The following is a 17,880-nucleotide window of genomic DNA, read 5'->3' on the forward strand; positions in this document are numbered from 1 at the left end:
AGGAATAAAAAAAAAAAGATATGAGAAGATCAGCAGCATTGTTAAGGACTGGACTGAGAAACAGTGTTACGGATGATGAAATGGACAGATTATGAGAAGTATCACATTACTGTATCAAGACTTAAGAAGAAGAAACACAAACTGGAAGTGGAGTCGATATTATTGGATGGCAAAGGAGGTTTGTAGTGTTCATTTTATAAAGAGAAGTATGACTAGGAACAGTGATGTGAAGTATGGATGTGCAAGCATAATAAAAGCAACATACATCAGCAATGATGTTGAGATTCGAGTAGATATTTATTTATTGAGAGGCTTAGAAAGGAACAGTGTGTATAAAGAAACTATGTGGTGCATATATACCACTAGGAAGACCACAGACTTACATAAGATTAAACCTACCAAAGTGTAAACAAATGGAAATTTTGTATACAACATGGACTACTTGGATTTAAAAGCCTTACAATGAAATGGGAAAAAGAGAAGCAACTTTAATGTCTCTGTACCAGCTTTAGTCCGCCACGATTCTTGCTCCAGTGCTTCCAATAGTGATGGAAGCACAAGCTTCACACCATGGGCACTCAAGTTGCTCATCACAGCCTTGGCACATTCATCTGCTGCCTATAAAACATAAAACCTGGGGTGTTGAAAGAGCAGAGTTGCCAAACATACAAGAATCATGAAAAATGGCAAGTGCAGAAGTTATCTTTAATAGCAAGACAAACAAGCAGGGTAAAAATTAAATCATAACTCATACTCACCTCTCGCACATACTGGTTCCCATCGCCAAAGCAGAGAAGTAGATGAGGTAACACATGAACCACATAAGGTTCAAACAGTTTCCCTAACATATTGCAGAGCATCTCGAAGGCAAAAAGAGCCCCTGTAGAAAGAATGTCAGCTACTGAGTCATACAGAACACCACAATTTGAAGAGGCCAGAAACACATGATGAAAAAACTCTTGATAGTACATCATTCAAATCAGTGAGAGCCAAAGAAGAAGGTGGAAATGGTTAGAGAACACTATCAGAGACAAGTATTCAATACAAAGCTATGTTCAATGTGGGCTTTTATAATAAAAGGATAAATGTAGGGCTCCATTAACTAAATCATGCACAAGTGGATGGGGGAAACTGGATCAAATTCTAATTGAAAAATAAAAATGACAATAGCCAACCCTAACCTTCTCGACGCCTGAAGTTCTTCTTATCCTGGATGGCATCTGTGAGCTTCACCATCACCTCTTGTTGCTTTAAGGACAGGATGCCGAGGCCCTTCACCAAGCCTGCCAAGCCATAAGCTGCCCCTTTGCGTTCAGCGTACTTATCAGACTCCAACAGCAATTCCATTAGCTTCTGAATCATTCCTCCAGCATCTTCCTTAATTGCAGGTACGAGCGGAGGCAAGCAACCGGCAACAGATTCTTGAACCTACAGAATGCCAGAATGTTTATCAGCAGTAGTAACTGCAAACTCAATATCCCTTTCACATTCACTCACTCAATCAATGCATATTAAATAGTGGTTATGTCACCAGTCCCGTGTTCCATCACAAATGAGTCACATTTACCAGTGATGATGTCCTGCTCAGTACCTCTAACAGAAGGGACTTTTAATATTTAATAGAACCCATTCATTAAGCATCCAATAGCTCAATTTGCAAACCTGCTCTCCATTGTGTACTTTTGCAACTTTTGTTTGCATAATGCCACTTTTTACCAAATGTTTTGTGGAAGGAGATACCTGCTGAGAAGGAGTTGAGAGCGCAGTGATCAGTTTGGCAACGATTGGCTTTACTTTGGGGTCACTCTTGTCCAAATGCTTTGCCAATGAGCCCATGAGAATAACCACACTCTGGCGTACTGCATCGTAACTGGCATCATTGGGAGCATTCTTCAGAAATTCTTCAAACACCGGTAAAAGAGAACTAACACTGTCCTGAAAGAGAAACGACCAATGACAGTGGTTTATTGGCAATAGCAAATCAAAATTAAGCGAGTTCATAGAAGATCTGTATAGCGCATGAAGGAAAGGAAGCAGATGTGACATGCTCAATTAGGATAAGTCCAGACTAAAGACTGATGGCTGTGCAAAAAGCATGAGAAATAATGTATGACTGGGTGCTGAGATGAGGAGTGAACCTCTCTGATTAGGAGTGCACACAAAAGGGTAGGGAAAGCGAGGGAAGGTAGGTCAAGATGAAAGACCCTCAAATTCATTCAAGGGTACATTGGTCAACTAACAGATCTAAGAAGAGCAATGACAGAGTAAACCATGGGAAAATAAATATGTGAAACTATGGTTGGAGGTAATGGTAGAAAAATCCACTAACACTTTTCCACAACGGGCCTACTGTATGGACAGTAAATAACGGAAAAGATTTAGTGTGTAAACGTACCCTACCCTGCCACTCTTTTTCCAATGATCTATACCTTCTATCCTTTGTGCCGTATACCTTCAATAATGAGTGACATTACATTTCACTAGTACAGCATAACATTCAGTAATATAAAGTCTACACAGAGCAAAACTGAGAACTTGGTTTAATGGCACTTCCAATCAGAATCCAAGCCTGATACAATACCTCCTCAGCCTATGCACAACTTTAACACACCCATGGCAGATTCCAATCAACAATCAACTATTTAAAAACACACCTGTACTCTTGCAAAGCCCTTACAGCACAAAGATTGCTTAAGCCAAAATTGTCTACCCTTCAGTGAAAATGATCCCATGCGTCAAGTCAGCCTGCACCATCTGCCTAAAAAACACCCAACATAAATATTAAACGATACGTCAGATTTGCAATGCTTTACAGTAAGACTGACAGAAACCTCACTGCAATAGTTTTTAAAAAGAAACATTTCTAAAAAGAAACATTTCTAAAGCAGATCTCCCTAACCCGCTTGGAGAATTTGAAATCTACCGGCAAATTTATCACCGGTCATAGAACCAAAGGTCACAAAAAATCTAAAACCGAGATGCCTTTGCCGGTGCCCTATCATAAGCTGAACTGAATGTGTTCCCCAGTCCACTGACTTTCAAGTGGCTCGATCACATATACTAGTCATCAAATATATAGGCCAACAGTTGAGTTCTAGTTTGATCTAAATATAGATATCAACTCATCCTCATGTCTAGAAGCTGTAGAACGCTCCCACCTTAAAACTCATGGCTCATCCCACGTATTCAACATTAGATAAAGATGTAATTTCAAATAGAATCTAAAGACCTGCTTTTATACCAAAGCATTCCCTTTGCTGATTGCAAACTTGTAGGTTAAGTGAACAGATCTGAGAGCTCAATAAAACATTGCGACAAAATCACTGAATTACCACGACAAACAACTCAGCTGCTGGTTACAATCTTTATCATGCAAAGGCTGTTTAGCAAAGCTTACAGACTTGCACGAATTAAAAGGCATCTGAAGCACACAATAAATGGTATCCACATATGTATATGGGAAGTGGATTAAAAATCAACTCCTTTATCAATACGGACACTGCCACTATCTGAAGTACCTGAAGGGAACCAAGGTAAACAACTTGGCAAGTTATTAGAATAGTTAAAAGCCACCCCACCAATCTCATGACAAAAGTAGCAAGATACATAAAAGAAAGGCATGCTATTGCCGCACCTGTAACTGTTCATAACGTATACTGTATTTATTCATAGTACAGAAAATTATGTTCACTCCACATAATCTGACCTAACAATTATGTGTTGCATAAAAGTCTTTATACAGTGATGCACTTTTATGGGAGGTATGATCTGTATTCATTATAGGTGCATCTTACAAAAACAGAAAAGTACAGTAGCTCATTGAGAGGTTCAGTGCAAAACTTTCTTTTTCTCTTAGAAGAATGGGTGAAGTTTGTACTTAGACTAACGTACAATCATGAGACAATTCATCAGGTATTGTTTAACTGCTGGTGTTGTTTAACTGCTGGTGCCAAACCGTACCTTGCCATGGGTATTGAGGGCTGAAAGAGCTGCATCCAGCATGCACTTCCTGACCTCTGGGTATCGATCATTGAGGGCTTCTGGCACAAAGAACTGAAAAAGAGGCTTCACCTGAGAGCCATCCAGGTACTGAGAAAGCTTGTTTAAGGCAAGGGCGATGCCACACCTGGGAAAATAAAGTAGAGAAACTAACATCTTAAGGTTGAAAGAGACTTCTGAAACACACTTGCACTGCGAGTGCAGTTTCACCTCCACAGTACAAGGCAACCTATTGAAGACTTTTGTGTGTGTAGTGTCTTATTCTCTGTCCAGCCAAAACAGGTAAGCAGTACCAAGGTCATCAACCACCTATACATACAGCACACTGGTTCTTCATCAAAGGCTTCAATAGGCATACTCAAGAGTGAAATGCATGATAACACATACCTGGCTTCCCACTGGTCCGGCGGAGATTCAGAAATGACACGCCCAAGAGCATCAAGCACTGGTGGCGGCCGCTGTGAAATACAAATTTTAACAAATCTCAGTCAAGCACATAGAGTACTGGGGGAAGAGGACAGTAGAAACCAAACTTAGTTAAACACTCTGAGCATCCACAAAAACAGTAAAATGAATCCCAATTACAAATATCAGAACCAAGAGTAAATAGAAGTGTGAGGGAAATATGAAAGGCATTACTCTACAAACATCTTTGTATTGCATGACAACAGCTGCTAACCACAAAGCCAAATGCTAGGCCAGTGAATGTTAACCACAAGCTCTCCTCATCAAAAGCAAAGAAGAATGGCCACAGCACACCGCAAACAAGCTCTACAACAGATAGCACCAATGGTAAGCCTTAGCCAAAGCAAAAACTAGACAGCCTGATAAAAATACATGGCAACTGGGTGTATCTATTAAACAGTTTCCTTCTTGATATCAGAACATATCACTTCGATCCCTCAGCATTAATAGGGAAATTGCAGCTCAGAGCACTACCAAGCGCTACATTTGTTTCCTTTAACCTAGAACAGAGAGAAGTTGTTTCCTTCCCAATTCAGCCACTCATCCACTTTGTTTGTATGCTTACCTGCTCTTTATTCTACTCCCACTGCTCTCTGCTAATGTTTGTTTGAAGGTTTTTGGGTTGTATTTAACTAGTTTCTACGCAAAGAAACAGAGAATGTGTGACTGTGTGCGACAGCAAACTGTAGAAACTGATGTAGCAAAATTAGTCCTTTTTGTGTGTTATTTATATTTATGTATTACTAGCTGTACCCGCCACACGTTGCTGTGGCTCAGTCTGGTTTAATGGAAGAGAAATAAAAGAGTAAGCGCACGTTTCTAATACGTTTAATTTCACAATGCTTGTGGGTGTACAATATATTTTTGTGACTATTGTCTGTATGCGTCCCTTGTAGTTGTTGCGCAGCAAGAAAATCGATAGGGTCTGTTCGACCTTTCGATTAAAAACACGCGCTTATTGTACACGCGCATATTCAAATCCAACATTGTGTATATATAAACACGCAATAATGTTGCAAAGTGAATCAACTCCTCTCCCTCCCTCCACGCACTTCCCAGTCTGCCATCCTGACATCAACTGTCCATCCTAATATATGTAGACTATTGTCTCTCTGTGCGTCCTTACTTAATGTTGCAAAGTGAACCAACTCCTCCCCCCTCCTTTCACCCACTTCCCGGTCTGCCATCCTGACACCAACTGCCCATCCTAACATATGTAGACTATTGTCTCTATGCGTCCCTTGTAGTTGTTGCGCAGCAACCAAATCGATAGGGTCAGTTCGGCCTTTCGATTAAAAATACGCACGTATTGGACACGCGCATATTCGAATCCAATGTTGTGTATATATAAACACGCGCTTAATCGAATCCAACTTAGTGTCAAAATTTCAAAGCAACCGGTGAAGAACTTTCGGCGATTTAAGATTCTGAACAAACAAACATTGACATTTTTATGTGTCTGTTCGGGCTTTCAATTAAAAACACACGTGTATTCGAATCCAACGCTGTGTATATAAAAACATGTGCGTATTCAAATCCAACATTGTGTCAAAATTTCAAAGCAATCGGTGAAGAACTTTCTGAGATTTACGATTACGATTTTGAACAAACGAACATTTACATTTTTATTTATGTAGATAGATGTTTTGAATATTGATTTTATGGCTCCCAGTGAAATCAAAATGAAATTGAATTGAACTAGGTTTGCACAATCTTGCTTTTCCATTGATGGTCTATGCAGGAAACTGGGTTTGTGTTGCATTACCTCCCACGTTTTGCCCCTTTGTTAGCTAATATATGCTGGTTTTCAACTCTGAAAGTGCACTGAGGCCTGCTAACCAGACCTCAGTGGCATTGTTCTGTAGGAAGCTGGCTCTGTATATACCATACCAAAGTGAGGAATAGTGTGCACAGAGTCCATTGGAACCCCAAAGGCAGGCAGAGGTAAAAGTAGATAGCACCATACTCATTTGTGGTAGTGTGGTCGAGAAGTAAGGCTGTATGAGAGGATAGAGTTAAGCATTTGTTGTACACACTCAAACAGCAAATGGTATCACACACTCTAAGACAGAACTTCAGACCAATTGGTTTTGTATAAAAATATCCTTTCACTTATTTTCTTTTCTAGAACCAAGCAAGCCTGGCACAGGTAAGCAATAAATACTTTACAGTAGTAATGCAGTTTGTAAACAGTTTGAATTGCAATTGTATAGGCACTGCACCACTTTTACGGTAGATAACATCCAGAACACCGAGGCGCTGGGTTTCACTCTCCATTTGTCTCCTCATTATGCTTGTACTGGCATTTTGGTATATCGTGCCCCTGGTCCATTAGGTTCTTTTCTGGACGAGCTACAGGTTGCTCTTTCAGTCCCATGTCTCAAATCTAAACATTGTTTATTTTTGGGTGATTTGAATATACATATGGATGAGGCTGTAAACCCCGACACGATGAAACTTCTGGAGGTTACGGCTACATTAGGACTTACTCCTTTCATTCATGATCCTACTCACAATAAGGGTCATACTTTGGACCAAGTATTTTCCACTGTTTCGATTAATGTACTCGCCCCCCAACCCGTATTATGGTCAGACCATTCCTTAATCACTTTTAGTCTTTCAAGTGTCTCTTCTGCCAGATTGAACCCCGTTAGTTCTGCCAAACGTTTGTTTAAGCCTTTTCATCTGCTATCTAGTGACACGTTACTCCAGGTCTTGGCTCGTTCACCCTGCACTTTGTCCGGTGAGGTGGAAGTTGACCTACCCCGTTATACGGAGTGGCTCACGGCCATACTGGCGGATCTCGTGCCTGAGAAAGTTGTCAAACCTGGAATGAAACGTTCTTCTGCTCCTTGGTTCTCATCTAAGCTTAGAGAATTACGTCAAAATTGCAAGAGAGCCGAAAGAACTTGGAGGAAAGACTATAACCCTCGTGAGAGAGAAAAATTTAAAGATCTGACCAAATCCTATCATAGGATGATCTGGAGTGAAAAAAAATCCTTTCTTGAACGGCGGATAGATGAATCGGATAATTCCTGTAAGGAAATTTTTAAAATTGTTAGAGACTTCACTTCCCCATCCTTAGCCACGTATGTGCAGTGTCATTCAGAATCTTGGCTGAATGAACTTGCACGTTATTTTGTTGAGAAAATAACCACTATTCAAGCCGACCTTGCCACTCATTCCATTCAGCCTCGGGCTGTGGATCCTGATGCTATCTCTCTTGCTATTCCCACTCTTTGGGAATTTCCGCAGCTAAGCCTTACTGCTTCACTGGATCATTTGACAAGCTTGAAATCGGGCTCTCCCCTTGATCCTTGCCCGGTCTCGTGTCTTAACAAAATAGCCTCTGTGCTAAATAGTCCCATTAATTCCATTCTAAATTCCTCATTGTCCGCCGGCATTGTGCCACAGGCCTGGAAGAGCGCCTGTATTATTCCTTTAATAAAAAAACCAACTTTGGATCCCATCATACATGCCAACTATAGGCCTATTTCCCTACTCCCTGCTTTGGCAAAGGTGGCGGAAAGACATGTGCATCGATCCATCTCCGATTTTATCGAGATTAACAACTTATTGCACAGTACTCAATCTGGGTTTCGTGCGAATTATAGCACCGAGACCACATTACTGGAAGTCACCACTGCCATTAGGGAGGTTTTAGACTCAGGAGGAAAGGCCATGTTGGTTATGTTAGACTTGTCGGCGGCGTTCGACACCGTTCCCCATGACACTCTCCTAATTCGACTCTGGGATTGTGGTCTAAGGGGGACGGTGTGGAAATGGCTTAAATCATTTCTAGCCAACCGTCGACAAACGATCTGGGCGCCACCTCACTCCGCAGCTATGTCAGCCCTGGAAGTGGGGGTCCCTCAGGGGTCTATTCTTAGCCCCCTGCTTTTTAACATCTTTATGGCCCCCCTTGCAGAGGTTGCGGAGTTGTTTGGCGCCCAGATCGTGTCTTATGCTGATGACACCCAGCTCTTGTTCACTCAGAATAAGAACGAGGTGTTTGATGGGACCCGCATCAGAGGCTGCTTAGAGGCAGTCTTTGATTGGTTCAGGAGGCATGGCCTGAAATGCAACTCCGATAAATCGGAGCTGCTCTTTTTCGGGTGTGTCTCCGAACCAAACTGGAAGAACTGGTGGCCTCAGGATCTTTTTCCCCCTGCCAATGCCAGTACCAAGGCTAAAAACCTTGGTATTATTGTTGACAACGAGTTGACTTTTGGACCTCAAATAGCCTGTCTTGCAGGGAAGTGCTTTGGTATCCTACGGATGCTTAGGAAATTCCTCCCTTTGGTTTCTGTGAATCATCGAAGGGTTATTGTCCAGGCATTGGTAGGGTCGCGCCTGGACTATGTTAATGTCCTTTATTTAGGTCTTCCTAAGTATCTTGTAAGAAGACTTCAGGTCGTGCAAAACTCAGCTGCTCGGGCCATTTATGGTCTACCTAGACGAGCTAGTGCTTCCAATCTGCTGAAGGAATTGCATTGGCTTCCTATAGCCAAAAGGGTGCTGTTTAAAAGCCTGACGCTTACCTATAAGGCCCTCCATGATTTGGGCCCTAGGTATATTAGAAAGCGCCTTGCTTTGTACCAACCGAGCAGAGCTCTTCGCTCCGCCTCCTTGTCTACAATGCGCGTTCCATCCATCAAACGAGCCAGACAAGGGGGGCGTTCGTTTCATTACCTGGCCCCACGTGCTTGGAATGAACTTCCAATTGCTCTTAGACAGGCCCCTAGTCTGTTGTCTTTTAGAAAGGCATTAAAAACATGGCTTTTTATTTAGGAATCGTGTTGTCTTTTATTTTCAGTTATGTTTCCTTTCCATTAAAGGTCCTCTTCGCCAAAGCGCCGGGACACTCCATTGTGAGTAGCCGTTGCGCTATAGAAGAGCCAATTAACATAACATAACATAACATAACACTTTGATTTGATTACAGTAGAGCTACTAGTAATGCAATGTTTTTGATATACTGGACACACACTTTGTATTGGCTTTTTAATAGAATGTCAAGTTGATTACTTTACACATTACCTTTCTTACACAGTGCAGTATACCTGGATACTGCACTGGGACATTTCCTGTAAACAGGTAAGTAAAAGCGTTTTTGTTCTTTAGGTACAGTTTTAAAGGGTTTCTTAGATTTTTCAACTCCACACTTTCAGCATCACCGCCATCAATTTTTTTTTTGCATATAATATCCAAGACTGCATAGGAGTCATTTTTCATCTCTGGTTATGTGTGAAATATCCTGTATGCTTTGATTGGTATATCATAACCTATCCTCAGTCAATGTTCATCTTACACTTACATAGAGTTTCTCCTCGTAGATCTCTATTAGTTTATTCATGACGTTTGAGGACTGGTTTCTATACTGAGACACAGCACTGGAGAGTGCCTCTGCACCGGCCTGCCGAACAACTTCCTCATGATAAATCACATCCCTGATTAGCAGTGAGCAGATATCAGGCTGGAGTTCCAGACCCATGGCCTCCCAAAGCCTAAAAGAAAAGAATTTATAGGTGAGAACTACATCATAGGTGGGTGGTGATTTGAGGGATAAGCATACAAGGATTGGAAAGCAAAGTAGATGATGTATAGCATTGGCAATTGATGTACATATTGTCAAAAAGCAAAATGCTCTTTGGTGATCTGATATAGCATCGGCAAAAAACACGTGATGACATGATGCGGACATGAGATGACTTGATTCTATAGGCACCTGCATCATTCATTAGGCGTGGCCATGCGTGAAGATGTATGTGCATGCATCACCACACGTGCATGCGCACGCCTACTGAATATCACTGATGCCATTTTATTTATTGTTTTATTCATTATTCCAAAATGGCAGATACCACTTGAAATGGTAAATTATTTCCACTTGCAGAAAATAACATTTAGGAAAGCTACTGGGCCCTGCAAACAAAATACAATGTTTTAAAAAGGTGCTGCGAGCATTGGGTGAGTGGGGGGAGCTACAGAGAAGCAGGATGAGGGGGAGAGAGAAAGAGAGGGGGAGAGAGAAAGAGAGGGGAAGAGAGAAAAAGAGGGGAAGAGAGAAAAAGAGGGGAAGAGAGAAAAAGAGGGGAAGAGAGAAAAAGAGGGGAAGAGAGAAAGAGAGGGGAAGAGAGAGTGTGTGCGTGTTAGTTAAAATAAAATAAAAAAGACAGGGTAGTAGAAGACAGGAGCTACAAAGAGCTCTATCAACAGGACAGACGCATACATGGAAGAGGGAGCAAGTGGTGGAAGAGAGTAACATGGAGTGCGGGAAGGCAGATGTTGGGGGGAGAAACACATAAGTGAGAGAGCTGTCAAACATGCACTCTCACGGAGTGCTTGCAGACAAAAATAGTTCCCTCAATTTGAGCAGTTGAAAGATAAAAGGCAGTCAATCAAAAAGGATGGCTAAAAAGACTATGCCTCACGGAGAGACAAACACAAAAAGAGGAAGGCAAGTCAACTAATAAGAAGCATGCCAATAAGAGTGGCAATAAAGGCAACCAGTGGTAGGCAATGAGAGGGCTCTAAGCTCACTGTAAGTTTTTGGTATGGTCCACAAGAGGTTTTCGTCTACAGACAGCTAACACCTGTATGGAAAGCGAGATCTAGAAAGCAATCATTAGAAATACCTGGTTGCAAAAAAGTCCAAAACATTCTGAACCACGATCAAACAGAGGTCTGCACAGGGGTTGGAATTTCAAGAGCAACACTTGAAGAGGGTCTATGCAGGATGGAATAAAGTACGAGTGCTAGCCATACTACTCTGACAAGCTTGTTTGCATTTCTACTATTGGTATATCAAAGGGCATAGCAATAATCTCTTTCCACAAGAGCAAGTCGCTAATGGCACTAATTTCAGCAACCAAACTTCTCCCCCCTTACCTACCTATATTCATCTATGGGTCTAATTGTGGCCTTTCATACTACAAAACAATGCAAACCGTCCCCTCCTGTAATTCCCTTTCACTACAGGCCAGTGATTAAGACACCGCTTACCTCTCTGCCAGTATTTTGATCTCATCCTCCACATCAAACTTTACAACCCATAGTCTATGCAGTAGATTCACTCCATTCTTCTCATCGCTGTCTGGAGTTGGCAGCACCATCTGCATTTCCATCAATCCCTAAATGAACGATAAGGGAGTTAATAGGGAAGTTCAGAAGAAATCCACAAAAAATAGACGTGTAACACATAAGGAAAACCAACATGTGAGGCAAACGGAAGAAGCAACCCAAGTCTACAAGGAAGTAATATGAGTTGGTTAAGAACAGATCGTGTAGCTGACCCTGTGATGAGTCCACTGATGTGCTAAACATTCCTGTAGCGGATGCATGTTTAGTCTTGCATGGAGCACTATAGCGATGCATGATACCATCATCCCGTGAAGTCGCACAAAAGTTTTGACTGTTAGATACTGATTGCTTTGAAATTGTGGTAGCAGTCCTTGAAAATTTTGAATCCTGGCTGCATTTGGATATCTTAAACCTATTTGAGTGTTGATCATAGCTCCTAGATATGGTTGAAGCTGTGCAGGTTGAAGATGGGATATTTGAGCATCGACTGTGAATCCCAGCTGATGGAGAAGATTGGTAGTCTGAGTGTGTTGTTGACACATAACATATGTATTGGTTTTGATCAGTCAATTGTCTAAATATGGGAAGACATAGATATGTTATCTTCTTAAATGAGCTGCTACCACTGCTAAGCATTTGGTGAACACGCTGGGTGAAATAGTGACTCCGAATGGGAGGACCTTGAATTGATACTGGTCCCCTGCTATGACAAATTTGAGGTATTTGTGATGGGCTGGGTGTATAGGGATAGAAAGGTATGCATCCTTTAAATCGAGTGCTGACATGAAATAGCCCTGTTGTAGAAGTGGAAGCACTTGTTGAAGTGTGACCATTTGGAAGTGTTCAGATAGTATATAGAGGTTTTAAGGTTTTAGGACTAAAACAGGCTTAGAGAGCCATCCTTTTTGGTAATTAGAAAGTACAGGGAGTAAACCCCTTGATGTTGTATTAGAACTGACTATATAGCTGTGTTAATTAATAGAGCTTGTATTTCCTGTTTGAGCAGATGTTGATGTTCCAAAGAAACTCTGTGAGCGTCAGCTCCAGTCAATAACCATGTTGGATAATGTTCAGCACCTACTGGTCTGATGTTATTGAATACCAAGTGGGAAAGACTGTTGTAGTCGACCTCTGACAGGTGTAGGATGATCAGGGGGAATGATTATGGAGTCACTGTTTGTTGGCAGATGGGGCGGTACGGGTTGGTGTACCTTTGGAGTTGTTACCCCTATAACTGCCTCTGTAGAATCCTCTAAAAGGAGAGTTTGATTGTGTGGCCTATACAACGATGTAGAAGGGTCTGTGGAAGTAGTTTTTGAACCTCCTCTGTAAAAGGAGCATCGAAAGGAGCCTCTATTGAAAGGCGTTTTAAGTGCTACCATGGATTTAGCCACTTCAGTATCTTTCTTCCTCTTTTCCAAGGCTTTAACCACTTGTGGGTCGACTAGATTTTGTTTATCAAATAGGAACATTTAATAATGTCCGTGGGACTTCTGGTTTAAAACCAAAGATACGTAGCCAGGCCTGTCTCCCTAAGAGGGCACTGGTAATAATCCCCCTGGCAGCGGTGTCAACAGCATCTAATGCACACCTTAAGGAGGGGATGGAAATTAATGTATCCTATTGCACAAATTCCTGTACTCTTTTCATATGTTCCTCTGGGAGATATTGAAGTAATTCTTAAATATCTCCCCAGTGAGCACTGTCGTATCTGGCAAGAAGACCCTGTGTATTGGCTACAGGCCAGTGATTGACCGACTGTGCAGCAACTCTTTTACCTGCGGCATCTATCAACTTTGACTCCATGGCAGGTGGTGGTGAGTCAGCTGTGTTTTTTGAGTTTGCTATTTTGCGAGGATTGGACACAACCAAGAAGTTTGGTGGAAGCGGACCACTAGTAAAAATTGGGTCAGATGGTGGGGATATATATTTTTGCCTACGCTAGGTATAATAATGTATGCATGTGCAGGGTATATTAAAATATCCTCTGCTTACTGTACCCAGGCTGTCACCGATACTCAGGGTACATACGTGGCGGTGTCGGGTCTACTTGAGGGCTGCCCCTTGAACCTTCTATCCCTGTATGTCCCTCCGACCCTCCTATCCTCTCCTCCCTCCCCCATGGCCTCACAGTTATAGGGGGAGACTTTAACGCGGTCCTCCGGCCTCCCAGGGATGTCTCGGGCCCACTTACGGCGCAGAGGCGTGCTGCTGCGAATTGTCTTGACAGTTGGGTCTCTGCAATGGGACTTTGCGATGTGTGGCGGGTGTAGAAGCCCCGAGTGACGAGATACACTCACACGTCCGCTGCCCACCGGACCCATTTGCGGAAAGACCTGATCCTGATGCCCGCTATGGATTGTCAACAGGTCTCTGGAACAGAGATCCACGCCCGTGGAATCTCTGATCATTCCCCCGTCGGTGTCCGCCTTGGGTCCCCGCCTACAGGCCCTAGAGCCACCTGACGTCTTAATGCGTGGTATCTGCAGGACCCCGACCTAGTGGACTCCCTCGTGCATGAACTCCGACACTATTTCTCCACCAATGAGGGGTCGGTCTCCTCACAGGGGACGCTTTGGGAGGCCGGGAAGGCGGTGCTTCGAGGAGTCGCTAGAGGACTCGTGCACGCCAAACGTGCGGCCCAGTCCGCCCAGCTGGCACAATTAGAAGCCACTGCCCTTCGCCTGGAGCGGGAACAGCTCCGGTCGGACGCCTCGGATTCTTCCAGACGACTGACTCTGGAGTCCGCCAAAATGCTCTGGCGCTCTTCGGTCGCCCATATATATGGATAGGGCGACAAAAATGGGAAGCTGCTCCATACCCTAATCTCCTACCCGAGTGCCCACCGTATCGTCCCTGAGATCCGGGCGACTGATGGGACTGGTCATGTGGCCTCTCCGGCGATCGCGCAAACTTTCGCCCACTACTACGAGGCCCTGTACGCCCGACTTGCTGGCGGACTCCGGGACGTCCCTGCCTTGCCTTCCCAAGGAGGTGGCAGACACCCTGGACGGCCTGCTTACTGCGGAAGAAGTCCACGGGGCCCATCACCTTACTGCGCTCTGGCAAAACACCAGGACCGATGGTTTCCCTCAGGAATACTACTCCACGTTCCGTGATGATTTGGTGCCCCACCTGACAGAGCTTTTTCGCCAGGTGGTGGACGATGGTTCCTTCCCGCCCGAATCTGATGTGGTGACTATCGTAGTCATCCCCAAGACACAACCGCCCTCCCTAAAATGCTCCGCCTTCCGGCCCATTTCCCTTGATTAACACCGAACTCAAGATACTCGCCACAGCCATCGCCCAGAGGCTTCGCCCCCTTCTGCCTGATCTGGTCCACCCTGACCAGTGCGGTTTTCTGCCGGCCAGAAGCACCAGGCATTGTATCCATCATCTCCATCTTGCCCTGGCCCACCGTCACCGGCTCTCCCCCTATCTTGCCCTCCTCCTTCTCGATTTTGAGAAGGCTTTCGATACGGTGGACTGGGAGTACCTGGGCGACGTTTTAGAGAGGTTGAGTTTTGGCCTTCCCTTTCGCCGCATGGTCCGGGTCCTCTACCATGGCCCTAAAGCCCGAGTCCTCGTCAACGGCAAGCTCTCCGCCCCGTTTCCCATCCTTAGGGGCACCCGCTAGGGGTTTCCTCTCTCCCCACTCGTATTCGCGCTGGCGATGGAGCCCCTGGCGGCACTCATACGTCAAGACCCCCTGATCCATGGATGGCAGTGGGATCGAAGCCAGACGGATAAAATAGCCTTGTACGCGGATGACGTGCGGCTCTATTTGGCTGATCCGGAGTGCTCCGGCCCTAGGGCCCTGAGAGTGCTGACGGCCTTTGAGCGGGTCTCAGGTCTCCGCCTTAACCCGGCGAAGTCCACCCTAGTCCCCCACCACTCCTCCCGGGCCTGCTTCGATTGGCAAGCTGTGATCCCCCTTCGCAAACTGTCATTCAAATATCTAGGGGTCTGGATAACCCTCCTGCCTGAGCTTGAGTGGTCCCTCAATATCGCCCCCTTAGTCACCCGGATGAAACGAGACCTCCGCAACTGGCAATCCCTCCCCCTTAACCCGTTGGGACGCAGTGCCCTTTTCAAAATGATGGTCCTTCCGCGCTTCCTATACATCCTGCAAAACACCTCGATCCCTCTCACGAGTGGCTGGTTTCGGGAATTGGATAGCGTGCTGATTTGATTTTTATGGGGGGAGGGGACGCTCTCGCTTGTCGCTCTCTCACTCCCGAATTCCCTCCTATGACGGCGGTATGGGCGTCACGAACCTGTACGTCTACTACCTGGCCACCAAATTGATTGTGATTCATGACTGGTTTGCGGGTTGGTGGTCGGATCCCGCCTATCGGCTGGAACTCACGGTCCTTGACTTCTCGCGCCTACAGGGCTTCCTCTACGGTTCCCCGGGACATACCCTCCATCACCAGATCGGTCCTTATGGCCTGGCGCGCCACACTTCGCTTGGTGCGATGGGAACGAAAATTGACCAGACAGACGCCCCTCTGGTGCGGCACCTGGTTGAGTGAGACCGTGGCCCTGCAGGGCTTTCGCCAATGGGATCTTGTGGGAATAACACTACTTGGCGATGTGTGGGTGGGCAACCACATACGCTCCTTTGCTGACTTGCGGCAGCGACACTCACTTCTACCCTCCCAGTTATACAAATATCTACAACGCCGCCATGCTCTTCACGCTCAGCTTCCCGCGCCCACTTCCCTTCCAGAGTTTAGCCCCCTGGAGGCCCAGGTCATGATGGGGAATTTGGGGAGGGGAGGGGGGGGGGGGGGGTGTCCCGGATTTACCTTACCCTGATCAATAATTCCCCTGCATCCCTTGACCGTCTCGGATCGAAATGGGAGGAATGGGTGGGCCCTTTGGACGAAGTGGACTGGCGCAATGCCCTTATGGCGCCCAGAACCCTCACAACATCCTCGAAACTGCGCCTTGTCCAACTTTACTTCCTCCACACAGCGTACTTGTCGCCTACCCGTCTCTACTGCGCAGGTGCTTGGCCCTCCCCAGCGTGTCCCCGTTGTGCTGGTGTCCCCGTTGACTTTATTCACATGGTGTGGCGTTGTCCGGCCCTGGAGTCCTTTTGGAGGGGGGTCGAGCGGGAACTGACGGGTGTGCTGGGTTGGGTTGTCCCCCATGACCCGAGACATTTGCTCTTTGGAGTCTTTGACGGTTTGGATGGCTCACGCACCGATGAGCGACTTTTGGGAACGGCGCTTGCGGTGGCTAAGCGTGACATTGCAGCCCTATGGTCCCAGAGAGTGCCACCGACTCTGGCGAGATGGAGGAGGGGGGTGGATTGGTGTGGGACTCGAGAAGAATCCGTCTTCGAGGCACGGGGCTGCCCGGAGCTGTTTAATAAGATCTGGGGGAAATGGTTTGGCGTGATACCGCCGTGATGCATTTGACATTATGCCATGCCCACTGGGAATCACTGTCTCTTTTAATGCATGTTACTCCGCTCAGTGATGTCATAGGAGGTAAACAGGACTGTCTTGACGATATACGTGACCTGATGCGAATGTTTTTGTCTGTGTTCAAAATTTCAATAAAACTTGATTATCAAAAAATATATATATATCCTCTGCATGGCGCATCATGCCTTTTAACATTGGTAAAAATAATTATGTTTTGTGTGAAGTACCTGAGGTTTCAAATAATAAGTCTTCTTCTAATGCTTCTTAGTGTAAGCTGACCCCATGATATGCAGCTGCCCTGGAAATGAGCTCCTGATCTGAGGTGTTATCATCAGGAGGTGAGGGTTTTGTAGAACAAAGATCAGGATCTGTGTCTCCTGAAAGGGTCCACATCATAATCCTGCCAGGGGTCTGGTGGTGATTCATAAATATTGTCCTCCCTTACATGTGCTTCTGGGGTTGTGTGAGGTGAACTTTCAGGGGTGATGTTTAGAGGGTTCGTAGGTGAAGAAGGCAACAAAGGTACAGGTGAATGTGGTGGAGGTGAAGAAGGAAAAATAGAGTGCATGGGAACGGTAGCGATGTCCTTCTTTTTTAAAGGTATCTTATATGCTGTGTCTAGAAGGAAGATGGAACTGGTGCAGGTTTTGTTATAATGCTTACAAACTGTGGATGAATATGTATTTTCTTTCAATTTAGATCCAGTTTTACCAATCACCCTGTATCACGGTCACAGTTAAACCCTTTCCTGGGTAATAACTCCTCTTCTGATCAACCAAGACGCACTCCGATGACTTTTCCACATCCAGCGGATTCAGGTGCAACTTTGAGCATCAGGTTCTGGTCTCTGGTGCTGCACGGAGAAGGCTGGTGGCAGTCTGAAGATTCTGGGCAA

General features: G+C 45.0%; 1 protein-coding gene across 2 annotated transcripts in view; it reads right to left on the reverse strand.

The window, feature by feature from the left end:
- Positions 1-17,880, reverse strand: part of GCN1 (GCN1 activator of EIF2AK4) — a 728,660-nt gene that overhangs the window by 329,074 nt on the left and 381,706 nt on the right. For both annotated transcript variants that reach the window (XM_078667658.1, XM_078667659.1), the window contains exons 29-36: positions 11,470-11,597; positions 9,782-9,971; positions 4,387-4,457; positions 3,961-4,126; positions 1,741-1,935; positions 1,182-1,428; positions 759-880; positions 504-618 (exon numbers count right to left, since the gene is read on the reverse strand). In XM_078667658.1, coding sequence (XP_078523784.1) covers positions 504-618; positions 759-880; positions 1,182-1,428; positions 1,741-1,935; positions 3,961-4,126; positions 4,387-4,457; positions 9,782-9,971; positions 11,470-11,597 — 1,234 coding nt within the window. The remainder of the gene's footprint in view (positions 1-503; positions 619-758; positions 881-1,181; positions 1,429-1,740; positions 1,936-3,960; positions 4,127-4,386; positions 4,458-9,781; positions 9,972-11,469; positions 11,598-17,880) is intronic.

This window comes from Lissotriton helveticus, chromosome 11 (genome assembly GCF_964261635.1).
Source record: "Lissotriton helveticus chromosome 11, aLisHel1.1, whole genome shotgun sequence".
NCBI lineage: Eukaryota > Metazoa > Chordata > Amphibia > Caudata > Salamandridae > Lissotriton > Lissotriton helveticus.